The following is a 21,071-nucleotide window of genomic DNA, read 5'->3' on the forward strand; positions in this document are numbered from 1 at the left end:
CAGCCTTTTATGGACGTCACACCATGGTGCACAAACTGGACAAAGCACAGAATTACACAAAGGAGGGAAAAAGCAATTGTTGACTGAAAAAAAAAAATGTGACACAGATATACAGTCTTTAATATTATGCGTTTGTTGTTCTGTACTTATTTATTTGTACAGTTTGTTTTGCTTATTTATTGTATTTATTATGGACTTTTATAGGGCTTCGATTGTTATCAGTTCCTGGCTGTGAAGAGAAGAATGAAAAAGTTTGGCTTCATTTAATGAAACTTTGCTTGATACTTTTTACACGATGTAGTTCGCATTTAAAGGACTGATTTGGGCTGTTCAGTAAATTAGCCCACTTGGCATAAAGATTCAAGTTTTGCTCAACGAAAATCCTAGGAACGACATGCCGAGGGACGGCTTCTCTACGGTTCTTTTTGGAGTGAACACAAGCTATAAATACTCTGCGCCGGAAGCGGATCGTCCTCTTCTAGTGATCAAACATGGCGGTGAGTGCCGACGAAACAGTGTTGAAAACTGTGTACAACAGAAATCTAATAACATCGCCGTATTCACGTGTGATTTTGAAGAAATTCGAAGCGCCGTTAATAGCGTGGTGCCTGATGTGTAGAGATGTGGTTGTATTTGTAGAAAAAAGCGGTTAGTTGATGAAGATGGGCTGTTGGAGGACAGTCTGCTCTCAGTGTGCGGCACTGAGAGCCTGTGAACTGCGGCTCGGAGCTCAGTGACCGCTGTAATGTTAAAGCAGTTTAATAATGCCGGTCAGTGTTTGGGGTAAAGGTGTTTTGAGCTTGCCGGGTTTTACTGAGGTCTGTCCTGGCGGTAGTGAGCTGCTCATGGTGGAATATGTCCGGACATGTTCTCTGTGGGAGCCACGCTGATAGTAACAGCGCTGGTAGTTTTGGGTCGAAGGCGTTATTTTTAATATTGTTGGTTTTATTTGTGTTTATAGTTACAGTTCACTTCTCCCGGTCACGGGCTTCTGTGGCTAACGTTACTTAACATGCTATTCAGTCCTAAACCCGAGTACTGCCGTACTAAATGTCGAAGTACATTAGCTAACGGTTATACGTTTTTTGCTCGATTTTGCACGCAGCCCCAGTCTTGGGGACCTCGCGTTGTGCTCATTTCTGCGTCATCATTTAGGACACCTGATTGAGGTAATCTGATAAACAGGCCTTGTATGGCTTTAGAGGAAGGGAAAAAATGTTTAGGACATGAGGTCCCTTGGACTGGGTTGAGAACCACTGTCCTCCAAAGTTGGTGACTTGACAGCATTACTTTAGAGAGTTTTTCCAAAATGAGACATGACTACATTGAACAGTTGTAATTTATTCACCAATATGTGTATCCAGCTGATCTTTCAGTTGAGTGTTAAGGTGGTGTTTCTTTTTGCAGGACCAGGGAGAGAAGAAGGAGAACCCCATGAGGGAGTTGCGCATCCGCAAACTGTGCCTGAACATCTGTGTAGGTGAGAGTGGTGATAGGCTGACCCGTGCTGCTAAGGTGCTGGAACAGCTGACAGGCCAAACTCCCGTCTTCTCCAAAGGTAATGTTGTTCTGCCTCTCAGCATTTTTGTGGGGTGTGCATTGTTGTATATGTAATATAGGTTTGTATCAACATTTCAGCATATTAAAAAAAGTGTTTTCTCTTTTCAGCCCGCTACACTGTGCGATCCTTTGGCATTCGTAGGAATGAAAAGATTGCAGTCCACTGCACTGTTCGTGGTGCTAAGGCTGAGGAGATCCTGGAGAAGGGACTGAAGGTGAGGTGGTGTTGTAGTGTTGTGGCTGTGCAAACTTTGGGGTTTTCTTGGCACTTCATTGATGTTAATCCTCATTGTTATAAATTGAGTCAGTTGTGATAAACACTGAACTATGTGGTGCTTTGGCCTCTGTGTCCTGGTGTTTGTCATTTAATTTTAATGATAGTTTTACTAATGGACTTTCCGTTTTATGTCGTAATGCTGTACATACTATGAAGTTGGCTGAGGGTTTACACCACAAAAACATAACCACAGCTGAAAAGCCACTTTTGAAACAAGAATACCTAAAATGCCTTTACTTGGATATTGAAGAAAGGAAAATGTCAACTTGTGAAGTTGATGGCTTGCGTTTAAAGTTTTTTTGCAGTGGTAAGTATGTTAAGATAAACAGTCTTCAGCGTAATATGAAGTTGTTGGTAATTCTGGTGAACAACTAAATTCGGCTCTTAGAGTAACAGTTGAATGAAGGGCAGTTTTCTCAAAATTCTCATTCAGTTGTTTAAACCAGGTCATTCAGAAAGTTTAGATGTCTAGTGTTGCATATTGGAGGTTTCTTTGCATTCTATTTTGCCTTATGACCCTGTGTGCCTCTCTACCATAAATGTCTTAAAGAAGCCATAGAATGCATTTATTTAGTACTTTGTTCTCCGATATCTTTTGTAGAAATTGTGACTTTTGGGTCAAAAAACGCTTAGATATGATTATACATGGCCGTTTACCCTGATTTGGTGGGCTCATGAGTAATTTGTTGAGCTCTGGTCCAGTTTGTTGGTTTACAGCACTGCAATGGTTCTAGACAGGAAACTGAAACAAACCTTTGTGTAAATAAGCTAGGTTGTCATACTATTTAGTTAGCTTTAGTAGCTACTTGGAGCTTGCTAGTAGCCAACACTACCTATACTAACTACTTGCCTTCGATCTCGACAACACAAAGTGAAGTTGTTAGCTCACTATGAAGCTTTCAATTTAAAATGACAGTTTCGTCCATCAAAAAGGGGAATTAAATCACACAACATGGCTAGGTTCTTAGAGGTTGTGCTTGGGGTTATGATGCTAATAAAGTTGGAACTGTTTCTCTCTACTGTGTCAAACACTGAGTGAAGCTTGCTCGATATCGTCCATGGTTTGACAAACTGTTTGGAGTGAAATGTTCAGAGCAAACTAACAGTGTAGAATTCTGGATTCAGCCTGTTTAACTTAGCCATCTTTTGCAAATGCAGGGTTTGCATTTAAAGGCAGAGACAAGTGTTTGAAGTTCACTGTATGTGAGTTCCATGTCCCAAAATCTATTTTTCACAAATTTGTATTACAGAAGCAATTCTCATCTTAATTTAGGAACCTTATTGTACAACATCATATTGCAAGCAAAACTAAAGCACAGTAAACCTGAAAAATATTGACAGCGCTTTGTGCTGTTTATCAGAGCGTCGCCACTCCGTTTGTTTCCCAAATGCTTCAGCTGACCACGCTAACGTTATTCCTCCTAATAAACAGCAACACGTATGGCTGTGTTTCCTTATTATTCAGTGACATCATTAATATTTTGTTGGATGAATTTTCATCAACCTTAACACGGGTAATAAGAGGGAGCGGTTGAGATTGTGACAGCAGTGTCTGCAATTTTTAAAACGCTGTTAAAAAAAAGTCAAAGCACCAGTTTCAGTTTGAATGTAACATCATTATGCTAATTATGTTGAGCTGTGCTACCTAAAACAATGGAAACGGACAGTTAAAAGGGTCCTAAATTTAGTCCTTACTGAAGTTGTCAAGATTTAAGACTTAAGGTGTTTCTGTAATATGGCCCCTGGTTCCTGTCACCACCGCTGTGAGCACCTCTGACTGTATCTGCATTATTTCTCATCAGACCACTCTGAATGACTTTAGATACATCTTAACGATTTAATTAAACGAACACTAAAAAAATGCGTGGAATTCCCCTGTAATACTCTTTGTATCATGGTGTGAAATATTGTTTTGTAGAGGTTTGGTGCCCGGCTGTCAGTGGCTTCTCACAGTTTTAGGTGTTCACTGTACTGCTTCTGTCCTTTCACAGACCAGACAGAAAGTTCACTTCAGTTTGCAGTGTAGTTAACATCGACCCCATGCTTTACCACAACACGTTTAACTGTCATATTGGTTCTGAGTGTTTTTAGTGAGGTTTTAATGTTTTCTTTATTTTTGCTGACATGCTGTTAGTGCGTCTATAGCGTTGTTCTTAATCTGTTCTCCCTAATGTCATTGTGGATTCAGGTGCGTGAGTACGAGTTGAGGAAGAACAACTTCTCTGACAGCGGAAACTTCGGTTTTGGTATCCAGGAGCACATCGATCTGGGTATCAAGTACGACCCCAGCATTGGCATCTACGGCTTGGACTTCTACGTGGTGAGTGTGATTTGTTTTGCAGCTCTGAAATGTATTAACAGTGAGCTTTCTAGCTTTCTGAATGATAGCTATCGCCGCTGTGAGATGGACTTTTGATAGTCACTTTGCTGTGATTGCAGGTTCTGGGCAGACCCGGCTTCAGCATTGCTGACAGGAAGAGGAAGAGGGGCCGCATTGGCTTCAAGCACCGCATCCGCAAGGAGGAAGCCATGCGTTGGTTCCAGCAGAAGGTGTGTCTAAAACTTCATCTTGATAACAGGAGGGGATCTCTTCATTAGCCACTGTTTCATTATATGTATTTTGGATACTACTACACATCATGCTTAACCTGAACTGCTGTGCTTTGAGACGTTTGTTTGCAGATACTTTCTTGTTTATTAACTTAAGTTTTAACTTGACTTTTTCTTGTTTTTGTCTTTCAGTATGATGGCATCATCCTCCCTGGCAAGTAGAGGACCACCTTTTGATTTTGTTTATAACAAACAAATAAAAACGAAAAGCCCATTTTTGCCTCTTGTCATTTTTCAGAAATGAATGTTAATTCATGGCAATGTGGTTCCAAATATTTGTTTACAAGTTAAAATGGGAGGAAGTAAATATTTCACAGAAATGTTATTCGTTTACAGAGTTGATGGAGACTTGTGGTTTTTTTTTTGTAACATTTTAGTTACATTCTAAAATTTGATTGGATGGAAACCTCACCACTAAGCGTTTCGACATTCAGTTTGTAGTTTTTATTTTAAATGAGGCTTTATGTCCATCATAAACTCTAGAGCAGGGGTGTTCAGTCCTGTCTGTAAAGGGCTGCGGTGGCTAGAGATTTTCATTACAAACTAGCAGAAGCACAACTGATTCTGCTTGTTTAATCAGTTGGTCTCAGCCTTCAACAGCAGATTATAAGCACTTGCTTTGTTAGAATGAAAATCTGCAGACACACCAGCCCTTTGCAGATGAGTTGGACACCCCTGGTTTGAGGGCATAGTTGAAACTCTGCAGAGTAGTGTTTTATGTGCTCTGAGTACAAGCCCTTCATGACTTGAAGTGGGTGTGCTGGCAGCTGGGAAAATGGTAAAATGTCCTGGGCAGGAGGTTCTCCAGGACCAGGGTTGGGAACCTGTGTTTTATGTAGGGTTTTGTTAACAGTTATAACAGATGTGGCGCTGTTTGTTAGAATGCTGCTATCTTTGTAAAGATAATGGATGCAATATATACAGCTAATTTACAGAAGTATGATGTCTTAACTTGTGTGGCCTGGAGTGCCAGAGATTTATAGTCTATGCCAAGAAAATTCTATGATTAGGTGTGTTTTTTAGTAGTGGTGGTTTAAAACTCAGTGGCTTACCTTCTTGCTCAACAAAATATTCATTTTTTTGTGCATGTGGGGCTGTTAACTTGGAAGAAACTCCTGCCAGGATAGATGTGGCTTGACTGCACCTGCATTAACGTAATTAGATTTCACCTATAATATTAAAACTGTTACTATGATTTTAGAGAAACTTCAAATGATGTTTATTGTGTTTAGCCCCCTTGTTGTACTTAAACACAATTAAAAAAAAAAAAATATATATATATATATATATATATATATATATATGAAAAATATGTACACATTAGATTCTACACAATATACACTAGTATTGCACTAGTATTTCTACTAGTATTTATTTTGTACGGTAATAAGTTATGCAATAAAACAATGATATGTACAGTAAATTGGAATAGGTTAAATGTTCCTGACCAAATCCACAAATCTCTTTTTCTGATAAAGAAAGGCGATTACATAAAGATTCTTTGTGTATGTTTCTTGTTGGTGACGTGCTTCTAGTAGGGTAAAAAGAAAAAAGGATTTGTAAAACCCAAGGCCACTGTACAAAAAGGTGAGCCTTGAAGGAAGGTTTTCAACATCACAACAGTCACCACCACATAACTAAAGTCTTAGACTCCCTAAGTCCAGATGATGTAGTGATTGTTAGTGATTGGTAATGATTGACATATAAGGAAACTGATAAACTGTCCAATCATGAAAGAAGGGGACTACTGATATTGTAATTGTGTATGGAGTGAATGCTTCTTCAAATATAATGTGTTTTTATTCTAGGTTGGGGGGAGGGTCAGTGTCCATTTACTGTAAAACAAGTTTGTTATTAATTAAAATACAACACTAACAAAATTTTGAGCCTTTAAGTTCATGACTAAATTATTTCACGAAATTTTAATAATGTTACTGTGAGTTGTATATACTTGTGTACAATCCATCCAGCAAGACAGCTAAAAATGTTGGTTTAATTCCAGCCAGCCTTAATTAAAAAGCATGTGTCTTGAAGAAAATCTCACTTCATTAAGTACACCTTCTTGTATCTACACTTTTTATCAGCTCCACTTATCATATAGGTGCATTTTGTAGCTCTACAGTTAACAAGCTGTAGTCCAAGGGTGCTCAAACCTTTCAAAGTAGGACAGGTCATACCGTGTCAAAATATCTGAGATACACCTCCATCATATCAGTGTCACTGCAGTGCTGAGAATGATCCACCACCCAAATAGTACCTACTGAGTGGTGGTCTGGACCATTGAAGAACAGGGTCAACGGGGGCAAATAAAGTATGCAGGGAAACAGGTTGACTTACAAAGTGCTCCTATATGGTAAAAGGAGCTGATAAAATGGATAATGTGTGTAAATACAGGAGGTGTACTTAATAAAGTGGCCAGTTGGTGTATATTGTAAGTCATGTTCCATGTTCTCTTCACTAAAATTGAACTTATTTTGTCTATATTTTGTTTTAGTGAAAAGCTACCACATATCAGGCATTAGAAAGGGGTTCATTATTTATATCAGAATTAATTTGATTTGTAAAGATAAAACAACACATTTTGCTTTGAGAAATTTGGCTTTATTCAGTGAAATCCTAGAGACCTGGAATCCTTGCATCATCTGCCACTTGCAACACCTACATACTCCTCTCCATTCAACTTCCAAAGCCTTACTATCAGCTAGTGACCATTTACTCTATAGAGGCAGCATCACATTGAAAAGAAGCCTTTCAACTTATTACAGACAGCAGATTCTTTTTCTTGACTAAAATGTTTCACATTTTATATTTCTCTCTGCCATGAACAGGTTTCTCTCTCTAGGATGTTCACTGGCTCTCTTAGGAAGATTTTTTAGGAAAAGCGTTCCACATGAGCAACGGCATGAAGTCAGCAGAGGATGACCACCGCACAGATGCAGGTGAGCAGACAGGAAAGCTGGGAAGACCTATCTTTTTATCCAAACATAAAAAGAAAACGTGACCTTGGATGATGTTAAACCAGGTGTCCACGTTTTGATATACACACTTTAAAAAGATGGTTCTTCACGGGTGCTTTAGTAAAGGCAATGTTTCCATTTAGGTTCTGTGTATTTTCTATATAGCACCAAAAAGGGTTCCTTCATTCTTAGAAGCCTGATATCAACAACAGCAGAACCATATTTGGTGTTGTAGAACCATTTTCAAAAAGGTTCGCTCTAGAACAACATGTTTTCCATCAAGCTGAATAACCTTTTTACCATGCAGAGAACCATTTAAGCATGAAGTGGTTCTATACAGAATGTATGGTTATAAACAGAACCACTGCCCTTACTAAAGAACCCTTGAAGAACCATTTTTTAGGACTGTAGGCCAAATAATGGCATTAATGCTACATCTTTGTTTTGAAACTTACAAGAAGATCAGAAAAGACAAACCTCATACAGTGGGGCCCAAAAGACTACTTGTGGAAATGATTCTATTTATATATATTTTTTTTAATTTATACAAAAAATGTCATACAAATTATATTATCAGCATAACAATTTGAGTGGCACATAGTTTCTGAAGAGTTTCCCCCTCTTTTGCTTTAATGAGAGTGTGCATTCAAGCTGGTATGGATAAGTAGTTTGTGCAATGATAAGTAGATCAAATTCACCCGAGTCAGATTTTGGGGGAGTTTTTTAGACCACATTGTACGTCTTTACGTATTAACGTCACAGGCTCAAAAACAAGGTCTGGCTCGAAGTTCAGGTCTCAAACGCAAAATCAACATTATACTAATGAAGATATGATGACAGTAGTAGATAATTCACTCACATCCTCGGAAGACACGTCCTTCAGCATGTTTTAACTGAGTTCTCACTGAAAGCTCTTTAAACGTGCTCACAAACATCAGATTCATCCACTCGTTGGGGACCGGAGCACAACCGACGTTACAAAATATTCTTCCGCATGTTGCGTCCAAATCTTACATAGTGCAGCTTTACATTTGAATAGTGACCTAGCAATAGTTCAGAATGTTAAATATTTCTTCTTCATTTTACTTGTCATAGTTTCTTTGTTGAAAATGTTTCAAATTACTAGAACTTTATCTTTATTTTAGACAAAAAAAAATGTCTCAGGCATTTGGACCCCACTATACATGTTCTATTTAATGGTAAAGATCACAATGTTATGTTCTCCTCATATGTGCCTTCAGTGGAACATTCTCCAGCCAACTCACATCAGTGCCCTTAGTGTTGCATGTGCATAGTATATAAATGTTTCAGTTTCAGTATTAATACATGTATATTCTTTTTAGCCATTGAGCTAAACTACTTTGAGAAATATCCCTTGATAAATATGTAGCACACAATAAATATGTAATGTAATAAATAGGCTGAGATTAAGTGATGGTTTCATTCTACTCTACCCTTTGTGTAGTTGCGATTGGTGAGGTGATATTTTGCAAAGGACTGTATGGCTCAATTTCTAAAACTCATTCATTCTAACATTCGGGCATACAAACATAAACAGGACACACAAGCACAGGCATGCTCGCTTTCTCACTGGCTCAAACACCTCCCATACATTCTGTGGAAGCACATACAGTACGGGGTGCATTCCTAGTCATTTTCACATTGTTAAAAAGTGGGCCCTGTAACACTAAACTCCCTTGATACCTTGGTACATAATGATATCTTAGCAGTAAAGGAGCCAAAAATGGTTCCACCCCACCATCTACTTCACTCTCTTCTTTTAACCCTCACTGACTAGTAGCTGTGTACTTCTTCTTTATTTATCTCTCACTTTCCTCTCTACTAATCACTCTCTTCTTCTTTCTCTTCCTCTCCTTCCTGCCTTCCTTCTTCTCTCATGCAGTCATGCTGCCTTGCTCTTCATGGTTGGGGGTGTTGCGGTGCCTACGAGAAGTGTGGCGTGGGGGCAGGGCCAGGGCGCAACAGGACACGCCCACCGTGGGCTCAGGCAGGTCTTCTGCAATGGACCAGGTGTCGGTGCCTGGATCATAGCGCTGAACTGCTGCCTTGTAGCGCTTTTCTGCTTCATTCCAGCCACCCAAGAGGTACAGGTGGTCACCCAATGGGGACAGGCCACCAGTGCTCACTCCCAGGGGTAGGGAGGCAGCCCTGCTCCACTGACCGCTCTCCGGGCAGAACACCTCAGTGGTCAGCACATCCACACGCTCTCCACCCAGGCCCAGCTGGCTACCACCCACCACGTACACCTTGCCACCCAGCGTGGCTGAGCAGTGCCACCCGCGGGGCGTCTCCAGCTGCGCCCGCTCACTCCAGCTGTCGCTCTCCAGGCTGTAGCAAGCCACAGAGCGGGAGTAGGCGCAGTTGATGTAGCCTCCAGTCACCAGGACGTCGCCCGAGGGCAGGACAGCACTGGCGTGGCAGCAGCGCGGCATTTCCATGGGAGCACGGAGTTGCCAGCTGTTGGAAGATGGAAGATAGCTCTCGATGGTGGCCAGCAGTCCATCGGTGTTCCGGCCGCCTATGGCAACGAGGCGCCCTCCAGTAGCCACCAGGCTGAAGTGGGTGCGGCGCTGGCGCATGCTGCTCAGGTGCAGCCAGGTATTAAAGCGGGGGTCGTATCTGCAGGGGGGTGCACAGTGAGGGATAAGGGAGATCAGACCATACCTCACTCTTATGACTTCATAACAACAACAACCTAATCTTACTGCATTGATTTCCATGTAGTTACTGAATGATAAGCTTTAGGATGTGGCCATATAAAAAAGTTTAAATGGTCAGCTTGATTTTAGATTAGTTGATTTGCTACTGGCTGCTTTATTATCTGTAATGATGTAGTGTGTAGAAGTATACCTGCAGAGGGTGCTGACAGCATGTTTGGCCTGGTTTCTGGCATCATTCTGGTCCTCTCCACCTGCCACGTATAGGAAACCATCCATCACAGCAACACACTGGTTGAAGCTTTTAGCAGGGAGCTGGGAAAGATGGCGCCATGTGGCAGCTCCCTCACGAGGGTCTCTCCATAGCACCTGTAGGCAGGAAGATATGAGACTAGTCATAATGAGGAGAATGTTAGAAGAGTAGACTACCATTTTTCTCAATAACATTTTTAATCCAACTTGATGATGGTTCTGTGAAATCATTGCTGGTACCTTAAGATATGGTACAAAAATCTCTTCCCATAGGCATCCACAGTGCATAGAACCACACAGAAGATTACTTTGGAAAGTGATGTACCACTGAAGCAGTAATGCATAGACTAAGACCAAATGAACAACAGAATGTACAGTATTGTGCAAATGTATTAAATTCTCAGCCAAAATGGCCATTAAGTACAAGTTATTCGTTTTTTGGCATGAAGAAAGCAATAATTTAACAGAAAATGACACAGAAGCATTAACATCTAAATATAATATATATTTTTCAGTATTCTGTGTGTCCACACTTTGCCTTTATTACAGTTTCCATTCTTTTCAGCAGACTTAAAGTTGAGGACTCTGGGGTGGCCAGTCTTTTGTTCTTAAAAATTCTTTGTTTTTTCTTTTTTCTATTTCCTTTTCTTTATAACAGATTCTTGACAGTTACAGATCCTTTCAGACCCATAGCACTGAGTTGTCTTCTCACAGTGGACAGATGGACAGAAACACGTGGATTTTTTTCAGATTTGAAGTGATTTTCACATAGATATTTCTCAAAGATGAAAGCTTTGCTGTGCTGTACTGTTACATTACTGTGTATCTGATGGTGAAAGCTTTGGTGGTCCCATTTTCTCTTTTCTTATTAGTCAGTAGTTTGCAGTTATTTGCAGTTATTTTCCATTAGCTTTCCCCTTTTCTTATGCTAGTGGATTATTCTACATGTAATCTCCTCAGAAATATATCCTGTGAAATGAATAACTTGTACTTAATAGCTGTTTTGACTGGAAATTTAATACATGAAGGGTGGTCTCTCACTTTTGAGGGTGAGGGTGTCATGTTCCACTCACATGTGTATTTTGGGGCAGCATTCTAATACAGTGCCATAATTTGAACTGGGATTATTGTACTACTCTTGGCATATTCAAATATTGTGAGTAGTGATAAGTTTGTCATCTCTTTTCACTGCAGTTGAGCTCAAGTGGATGAACACGTAACTAAAATTTGTACAGCCAGAGTAGACAGATATTAGGTAAAGAATGCTTAAAATATTTGGTGAATACATCAATATAATCTAATTCTAAATTCCTGTAATAATCCAAGGAAATCATGATGCTGAACTGTTTCTGGCTGCAGTTTACAAGACCATTTTGAACCCAAAACTTGATGCAGTTCTATGTCCTGTAGAAGCCTATGAGGGGTCATTTTTGGGTTGTATCTTATTTAAAAGCACAAACTTGACACAAACAACAACAGTGAAACCTTAAAAATGTTTCAAGGAAAAAACAACATGTTATGTTGTCTAAAGTTTGCTTCTTTAGGTTTGCACCAAAGTGATAATGTAGCGAACAAGTAACAGAAGTCTGTTACTTAAAATATTTTGTCATAGACTTCTTTTATATTAGTCTTGTTATAAGGGAAATGGTGTGCAGGTTTTTACACAATTTACTATTGTGTATAACAGTAATTGTTCAAGACTGGCATATGTAAGACTGACCTCTCGGCTCAGGGCCCGCTCAGTGAGGGAGGGGCGCCCTCCGATGGTGAGCAGTGTGGTCTGGCTGCCACGGACCTTGGTGCGGCGGGACTGTAGAGTATTCTGCTGGTATGGTAGCAAATGGTAGTTCATGGCATCCACCAATAGACGGTGACACTGAGGGTCCTGCATCATACGTGCAACAGGCTGGATCTCACTGACAAGCTCACTGGCAGGGATGGTCTCAAAGCGTACATGAGACAGCAGCTCAGAAGCATGAGCCTGTCTGGTTGGGTCAAAATCCAGCCACTTCATGGCTACCTGCATCCGAAGAAAGGTTAAACACAGCAAACCATATTAAGAGTCACACTTGCCTTACTTTATATACACTATATATATAGTTTCTGATGTGCATAGCATTCCATCCCTAACCCCGCTTTCTTTCTACACCCATTCTATTTCTATATACAGTAAGTGAGTATTTATATTCATGCTGATATATTTTGCTTTTGGGTCATACTTATAAATAGGGCCTCCTCAAGTTCTGTGAATCCCCCTCTCCCTCTCTCTGCCCTCTTTATATTTCCCCTGTCTTCTCTGTTGGTGTACAATTACATACTGTATACACTACTGTTAAGAATGTTGGAAAGACTTGTCCAATTAATTCTTTTTGTTATTATGTAAAAATAATAACTTACACAATGTTGATTATATTTTATTACATTTTTCTATTTTTTGTTTGTTTTTTTCCACTGAGGTCCACTTATGATATTTCTGTGGTTTAATGTACTAAAAGAAGTCATAATTAATTTTTACATAACAATTTTCCAAAATTTCATTACCCTTTTACCCATTGATATGGTACCTTTAAGACTGGGCTGAAACACTTCTTATAACTTCAGTCTGAGTGGGTGGGGCTAAACTGCTGTAGGCTGGATAGGAGGATATATGTAAATGTGTTGGTTTTTGAGAAATCACAAAAATTCATTAATTTAAAATTGAATATTTTATTTTGCTTAGTTTCTATATATGGACCTTATTTACTGGGGATTGAATGGTATGGTTCATTTTGAAATTTACATACTAAAGCAAACTTTTTATTTCAAAAAAGGTGAAGAAAATTTGATTTTCCATTGTATCAATGGAATCAACAATTTTTACATTTTTTGATTCAATATTTAAATATGGAAACAACAAAAAGTTATTAAATGATAAGTAATATACTGTAATTATTTTATTTACAAAATAGTTTTTTTAATAATACTTTATAAAGATCACCACTTGAAATATGAGTCATCTGGGATATTAATTAGCTTTAGAATCAGCTTTCTCTTTCATTTTTCAAACATCAAGAGCTCTGTTTGTCAGTCTGAACACATCAAACATATTATTGTATTTTTAAATGTATTTTTATATAAATATTTTATTTGTATATTTATTTCCCAGAACTAGCATGTTAGAATTTTTTATACGTTTATCTGCAAACAAGTTGATTTAAAGCTTTTGAATAATAATCTGTAATATGTGGGGGCAGCAGAAAGCCTGAGTGTGCAATGAGAACAGGTGTTCTGACCTGGAAAGTGGTGACCTCGGAAGGCAGGATAAGATTGTCGTCCTGCAGGAAAGCAACAATCTGCTCCAGTGTGAGCTGAGTGAACTGAGGCGTCTCAGAGAACTGGGCAAAGTTCTCCAGCACAAAGCGACGGGCAGCATCCCGCACTGGGCCCAGGCCATAGGCCGTGCCGATGTTCCACACATACACGCAGGTGTGCACATTCAGCTCTGACATCAGGAAGTCCATGCACATCTGCAGGAGGTGGGGGATCTGCAGTGTGCTGGCCGCAGACACCGTACAGCCAATAGTGTACAGGGACATGTGCACACGGCCCAGATAAGCAAAAGTGATCACATTGGCTAGACCTGAAGTTAAAAGAGAAAGAATTGACTGAGGTATGTGGAAGGTTATTTAGGCTGAGGGCTGCACTTAGAAACCCTGAGACAAGCAGACAACCATTTGTTGTTATGTTAGGTTCAGGTTGGTCCAGTTGTTCGTGATCTGTGCCAGCATGCATCTGGAACTCACTCTCAAGTAAGTCTGCATGTGCAGTTTAAAGCAATATGGAGGAAGCTGGAGGTTGTACAGGGTAATTTAACTAAATCTGATGAGATCACAAAAAAACATTACACTGTACACCAGTGGTCACCAACAATCCTCCTGGAGATCTACTTTACTGTAAAGTTTAGGTCCAACCTTCCAACCTAACATGCCCCGCCCTCTCTTATCAATCACTAATGCATCTGAGCCAGCTAATCAAGGACTTCTGAAGAAGTTACTTTGCTGGAGCAGGTGTGGCAGACTGTGGTTGGAACAAGACTTTGCAGGCAGGTAGATCTCCAGGAACAGGGATGGTGACCTCTGCTACACACTGTATGGCAGTTTTGGGAGTTCACCCATGTCTATTCCAGTATTAACAAACCCTCATCCACTTGGACTTAGCATCTTACAGGCCATTCCATTACTTTATCAACATAAGGAAAATTTATTAGATGAGCACTTGGAAGAGCAAGGAATTGAGTGAATGTAAGTATCGGCTTCGGCCGCAAACCTAAGCTAGAAATCATTGCAACTTGACGCATTTCTGTTTTCAAACCTCCCAAAAAAAAAGAAAAAGCTGTTTATAAGCTGTAGAATAAAACACTTTAAAATACTTAATATTTAAAAACCACATCATTGAAAAATTCACACTCCTCACTATCCCCTCCTCGCACTGGGAGTGGCCCCTTGAAAAACATAGGTGTCATGCATTTCTGAGTGGTGAGTTGAAGTTGGCGAGGGCATGTTAAAAAGTATTGAAACAGGACCCCAGTGCACTCTTACTATCCCACAGTTATTATGCTGCTTACCTAGGGGTGAGAGGGTAGGCAGCTCCAGGCGCTTGAGGCCTGAATCCTTGGCCAGGACTTCACGCAAATACTGACTGACAGAGGACAGGACCAGCTTGTGGACATCAAAGGACTTGGTCTTGCAGGCCAGCTCCAGGTCAGTGAGGAAGCGCTCCTGCCTCATGCGGCTCAGCTCCTCCAGAAGAGCCGATCCGTGCAGGGGCCGAGTCAACTCACCCCCTAGGCCGAAGCCCCTCTCCCCAGGGCGGATCACGGGGGGTGGCAGGGGGATCCCGTTGAGTCGGTTCAGCTGCTCAACATTTAAAGGTAATTCTAGTTTCTTAACTCCTGGCTCAGGCACCACTACCCCACTCTCCACCTGCACCGGCTCTGGGGTTGCCTTCTTGGGCCGAGGTGATTTCTTCTTGGGGGCCATGATGACACTTGGGCTAATTTAAGTGGTTCTCTATATTAGTTACAATTAACAGTGATCCCTAAATCACAGGCTAATAGTCATAAAATGTCGACTGACACTCTGTCAGACAAGTTTTAATGTATTTTTATGTGTGTTTTTAAGGTTTTCATGGACAGACTTTCTGGCACTTTATTCCTCAACCGAGTACTGACTGACTGACAGATTAAAGGGACAGATGGACAGGTTAACAATTACTGACTCATTAAGTGACTTGGGTTTTATAAGAAAGGACAACTGACAGGTGGAGATGAATTACTAGGTGGTCGGTGGGTGGTCAGTATCAGCACACAGCACCTGAAAAATACAAAAAATGGTGGCATTCCAGTAACAGCAGGGTAAATACTGTGCCCAGAACATGTACACTGGAACACGATACGTGATTTTGTTTCTCATTCTTGAGCGTGAAATACAAGTAATTGACATCCGCATGTGATTTTGCAGCAGTTTCTTGATAAGGAGTGCCAAGGTGTAGGTTATATATAATCTAACACTCTTATTCTGCATAATTACATCTGTAAGAGTGGTTTGATGTGAAATGCCCCATTCTAGAGAAATTCAGAGTCAGAATTGTTTGCAATGGTTGTGAGCAGATCATCCAACTAATTTTAATATAAGATACAGACAACACGAGTATGCACAAAATTTTAGGTTTTTCTGATAGAGAGCAGCATTCATGGTTCCATCAGTTATGACAAGTCATCCAGGTTCTGCAGAAGCAAAGCAGCCCCGGACCATCACAGTACCACCACCATGTTTGACTGTTGGTATGATGTTCTTAAGGTGGAATGTGGTGTTAGGTTTATGCCAAATGGAATGGGACCTATGTCTCCCAAAAAGTTCCACCTTTGACTCATCAGAACACAGAACATTATCCCAGAACTCTTGGGGGTCATCTAGATGTTTTTTTTGAAAATGCAAGATGAGACTTTGCTTTTTGGTCACCAGTAGTTTGTGCTTTGCAACTCTCCCATGGATGCCATTTTTGCCCATTGTCTTTCTTATTATGGAATTGTGTAGTTTGACCTTAACTGGGGCAAGTAGGTCTGCAGTTCCTTTGTGACCTCCTGGATGAGTCATCAAAGTGCTCTTGGTGAAAATTTGGTAGGCCAGCTACTGCAGCAAGCAAGGAAGCAAGCAAAGTTTATTTATATAGCGCTTTTTACAACCGGTGTTGTCACAAAGCAGCTTTACAGAAAAAATCAGCATTACAGGGGAAAAAAATAAAAAATAAATAAAAATGTTCTCCATTTGTGGATAATGCCTCTCGCTGTGGCTCGCTGGAGCCCCAGAGCCTTAGCAACAGCTTTGGAACCCTCTCCAAGCTAGTAGATTTCAATGACTTTGTTTCGCATCTGTATTTGAATTTCTTTAGAATGTGGCATCTTGTGTTGCTTTTTGAGATCTTCTTGCCTGTTTCACATTGCCAGACAGGTTCTATTTATGTTTAGATGCAACAGGTCTGGCAGTAATCATGCCTGGGTGTGGTTAGTTAAATTAAACTCAACAGTCAATTGAATTTGGTTAACTGGTTGATTTAGTAGCTAAGGGGACAATTATGTTTTAACATAAGGCCAGGTAGGGCTGATTAGCATTTTTCTTTCAATAAATGAAATAATCTTTTATCATTTAAAAACAGCATTTTATGTTTACTTGGGTTATCTTTGTCTAATATTAAAAGTAGTTTGATGATCTGAAACACTAAAGTGTGACAAATATGCAAACAATAAAGGAAATTGGGCAAATACTTTTTTACAGCACTGTACCTCACAGAATGTTATTATATGAAATGGTATAAGAATACTTGATGCCTAAATTTTGAGCTCTCCAAAATAGTAACTCAGTGTTACTAGTGTAGTAACAATGTAGTAACAAAATGTTCTCAATTTTTATTGGAAGATTATGTAAATCTTATCTTAAGTATTTATAATCCAAGTAGTTTCTCTACACAATGCACCATTTCACATGAAATCAATCTGAATGTTTACATCTTAATGACTGAATTATGCAGACATTTAGAAAAATTGGTGGAATTCTCCCTTTAAAAAAATAAAAGTTCCTAAAAGGATCTTGGAAATTAAAATTTAATTGGTGCAGAACCTTTCCATTATGGGAAGATTCTTTGAAAGGTTCTTCCCACTCACTCAAAAATCCTTTTTGGGACCTTTGTTTTCAAGAGTATATATTTTTCCATTCTGTTGTGAGAACAGTGAGTAGTGTACAATGACAATACAAACCATAAAGATCTAAAAGCTTGATGACCATGAAAGCTAAATATAATGTACATACATACATACATGGTGAAAATGACTGTGTATCTGAACAAGGCCTTCTATTAAGGATCCACATATTTTTGTAACTTCTACATTAAAGAAGAGAGGAGAGCACTAATCATAGCTGAACTACATCTAAACACTGTTTAGACTGTGAGACACAGGTGCAATCAAGTCACCGCCTAAAAATATTCTAAAGCCACAGGAGAGCATTGCTGGGGCCGCACTGCTTAAATTACCCTCCCACTGCCATCTGCCCCTGATACGCTCCCCTGTGAATCCCCCTCTTCAACATCTCTCTCATTCTCTGCACAAAGCTTTATCAGGATTCTCACATTCAGGTGCACATAGGCTTCTGTTGTTGTGGAAACCCATCTGTTGTACAAATACAGATATGATTTAGTCCTGTTGCCATGGATGCTGGGGTTTTCTATTTATCCAAAACCTGCTTAGAAAATTCACATTTATTGTAAAGGTTAAGGTTTTTATTTGGTGCTAAACGTGACCTAAGGTCATCGCAAATGGAACAACACCTTGTACAGTTGCATCCATTACTAACATGGCATTCAACTGCACACATGCAGGTTGTATTATCTCAACAGAAAAGCACTGCCAATAGAATGAGATACCCTGGAGCCTAATATCACCATGCCCAGTGCCAAGCTTCAGTTAGAGGGGAAAAAAGCTCCTCATCATTGGCCTGTGGAGCAGTGAACTGTGTTCTCTGGAGTGATGGAGCTCTATCAAACGAGTTGGTGTTTGTGATTCAGAACTAATTATCCAACATCAGTGCCTGACTTCACTTATACTCTTCTGGCTGAATGCAATCAAATTCTCACAGCAATGCTCCAACATTTAGTGTAAAGCCTTCTCAGAAGAGTAGAGTGTTACTGCAGCAAAGGGAGACAAATTTACCTTTAATACACTTCATTTTAGGAGAAGCACAATGTGCAGGATTTAAATGTGGGACCTCATTTCTAAAACATGCTTAAATTTTATTCTAAATTTGTGTTGAAGTTTGTTCTCAACAAATTTGTTCTGCCAGTGCTGTTGATAGGTCAGGTTGAAAACTTGCATTTAGCTACACAACCTTTCACATTTTTTTTAAATTGTTATTACATGTAAATATTTATATGCAATCTTTTTAAGATCAAATCTTAAAATGTGATCCAAGACAGTTGATAGTATTTTAACTCTGTCCCTGGCATCATATGTTACATACTAGTGCCATATTACAGTATGAATGCAACATGTGATTTAATACTATCTATTTTAGAAAGATGGGGGGAGGTGAACAATATATGGGTGACCAAACTGGCGTGACGTATTTGTTTTTGTAATTATTAATTTTATAGTGCTGGATGGATTAATACTGTAGATTGCATAGCCAACTACAAGGAGACATTAAACTACATAACTATTATAATTTTTCTATATATATAAAAGTTTGAATACCCCCAGTCAAATAACATGTTCTGTGGATTTTCTAAGTGGAAAAAGGTTAACATCCTCTACAGGAAGCAAAATTAAGAAAAACATTTTTCTGTAAATTTTAGCTCACAGTTTGTATTTATTTGTTTATTTACCATATTGGAAGAATTAAAACAAAAATATAAAATGTAAAAAAATATAAAAATATAAATGTAACTTTTGCACAGGCCATTTTTTTCTGTTTTATTTTTCCCATTAAAATGTGCAGAAAGTGCGTTCTCTGTAGATGATGTGTTCTTATTTTCACATATTTGACCGGGGCGCCCAAACTTTTGCACTTTTTGAACTTTTGAGACATAAGGAAAAGAATAACAGTCTAAGTACAGTAGGACTGCACATAAACTAAGAAATTAGGGAATGTGATGATAGATACAAACCGCAGCATGGAGGTTATGCTACTTCAATGAAGACTGAGCTTAGCTTGATGAATAAGAATTGAGATGAGTGGTTGGGCTCGTGAAAGGTGATAGGTTTGAGTCTCTGCTTGGTCTGGTAGTAATATCATTACCCATGAAATATGTTGGTAAGGGGTAAGTGGGAGGTAAGCAAAGACTGATTGACCTGGGAGGGAGGAGCAAGAGAAGATTTGGGAGTGGAAACTGGAACGATAAAAAGAAGGCATGAAGGTAAGGCGAGATGAAAAGCGGCTGAAGGAAGGGTTCATTGACTTTTGGCAGCTGTCGTGTTTGTCAGTGGTCAATCCTGAAGCCCACCTCCCTCAGCCACAGCATTCCTGCCACTATCTCTGCCTGTTATTTATAGAGACTGAGAAAAGCTGTAGGCGGGACGAGCTTCCCTCTACATGTCATTCAGTGTTTTTGGTCTATTTAAATTTAGCCAACCACACTGAAGGTGATTTTGACATGGATTAATAACAGTATGTTTACACTGTAAGGCATGCTGATCCAAAGTCTTCCTAATGTGCAGCTGCTGTAGACGTACGCATGAGTCTCATGTAGCAAAATAAAAAAGCAGCTGATCAGGGCTTTTGTAAATGCTAATGAATTTGAAAATGTTAATTAATTCTCAGTTCTAGACTAGTTTCCATCCCAGGTCCCAAATAGTATTATTTTAATGTAGAATTACCGTTACTTATCCTTGTGCTCTGGTCCTATGAAGGCAAGCAGACATGCAAAAATAAAGCAGAGGTGAAAATGTTTTACCTTATTTTTCTGCTCTCTTAATCACTCTATTATCTCCTTCTTTGGTGTCTCTTTTAGCTTTCTTTCACTTCTTAACAAAATCCCTCTCTGTTTCCTTCCTCTTCTGTGATACTGTACCCTTCTGTCCTCTGTCTGTCTGTCAGAGCACTGTCGGTTTCAGAGTTTGAAGCAGGCAGGGTCCAGCCGAAGCCCTGTAACATAACCCCCAAGGCCTCAGCCCCACCTGCACCTCCATCTCCTTTTACAGCCAGCCACCCCTCCCCACCAAACATAGTTGATATCCAGCCTGCTCCCCTGCCCCAATCCAGAAATGGAAAAGAGGCGGGCAACACTGGTTTTACAGTCATGCCAACACGCTGTGCTCATGTATTTTTACTAGAGCCTGAGCATGAGAATCCTTACAAGATGCTGAATACAGTCACAGCTGTGATTGTTTGTCCTCATATATATATATATATAGTTAAACAGCTATTTTCCATGAAGCTGTTGGGGTAAACCAATTATGTAGCATGTCCATGAACTCGTGAAGAAGAGCTTAGCACAATTATCAACTTTTTATCACCAACAGCAATGAAATGTTTCTGATTACACTAAGAGATATGATCAGTTACTGCATCTACATGTTTGACTATGAGTTTGAGATCACAATATAATTTGGTTGGGTTAAGTTCTTGAATTAGATAAATTGGAATGACAATGCGTCCATTACATTTAAAAAGGACTATGGAAAACTACATACATTTCACAGCATTTCTG

General features: G+C 39.6%; 2 protein-coding genes across 2 annotated transcripts; one reads left to right on the top strand and one right to left on the bottom strand.

Annotated features, from left to right (window-relative positions):
• Positions 1-1,369: 1,369 nt before the first annotated feature.
• On the top strand, positions 1,370-4,661 carry rpl11 (ribosomal protein L11). Its single transcript, XM_036566590.1, has 5 exons — positions 1,370-1,558; positions 1,669-1,775; positions 4,026-4,157; positions 4,277-4,387; positions 4,580-4,661. Exons 1-5 carry the CDS (start codon positions 1,435-1,437, stop codon positions 4,607-4,609), a joined length of 504 nt encoding a protein of 167 aa, XP_036422483.1. The 5' UTR covers positions 1,370-1,434; the 3' UTR covers positions 4,610-4,661.
• A 2,365-nt stretch (positions 4,662-7,026) lies between these two features.
• On the bottom strand, positions 7,027-20,543 carry klhl43 (kelch-like family member 43). Its single transcript, XM_036566591.1, has 6 exons — positions 20,316-20,543; positions 14,938-15,685; positions 13,607-13,953; positions 12,055-12,354; positions 10,276-10,451; positions 7,027-10,044 (listed from the first exon to the last, which is right to left on the bottom strand). The coding sequence occupies exons 2-6, from the start codon at positions 15,350-15,352 to the stop codon at positions 9,300-9,302; spliced, it is 1,983 nt and encodes a 660-aa protein (XP_036422484.1). The 5' UTR covers positions 15,353-15,685; positions 20,316-20,543; the 3' UTR covers positions 7,027-9,299.
• Positions 20,544-21,071: the final 528 nt, after the last annotated feature.

The sequence above is a fragment of the Colossoma macropomum genome, unplaced genomic scaffold, assembly GCF_904425465.1.
Source record: "Colossoma macropomum unplaced genomic scaffold, Colossoma_macropomum, whole genome shotgun sequence".
NCBI classification, from domain to species: domain Eukaryota; kingdom Metazoa; phylum Chordata; class Actinopteri; order Characiformes; family Serrasalmidae; genus Colossoma; species Colossoma macropomum.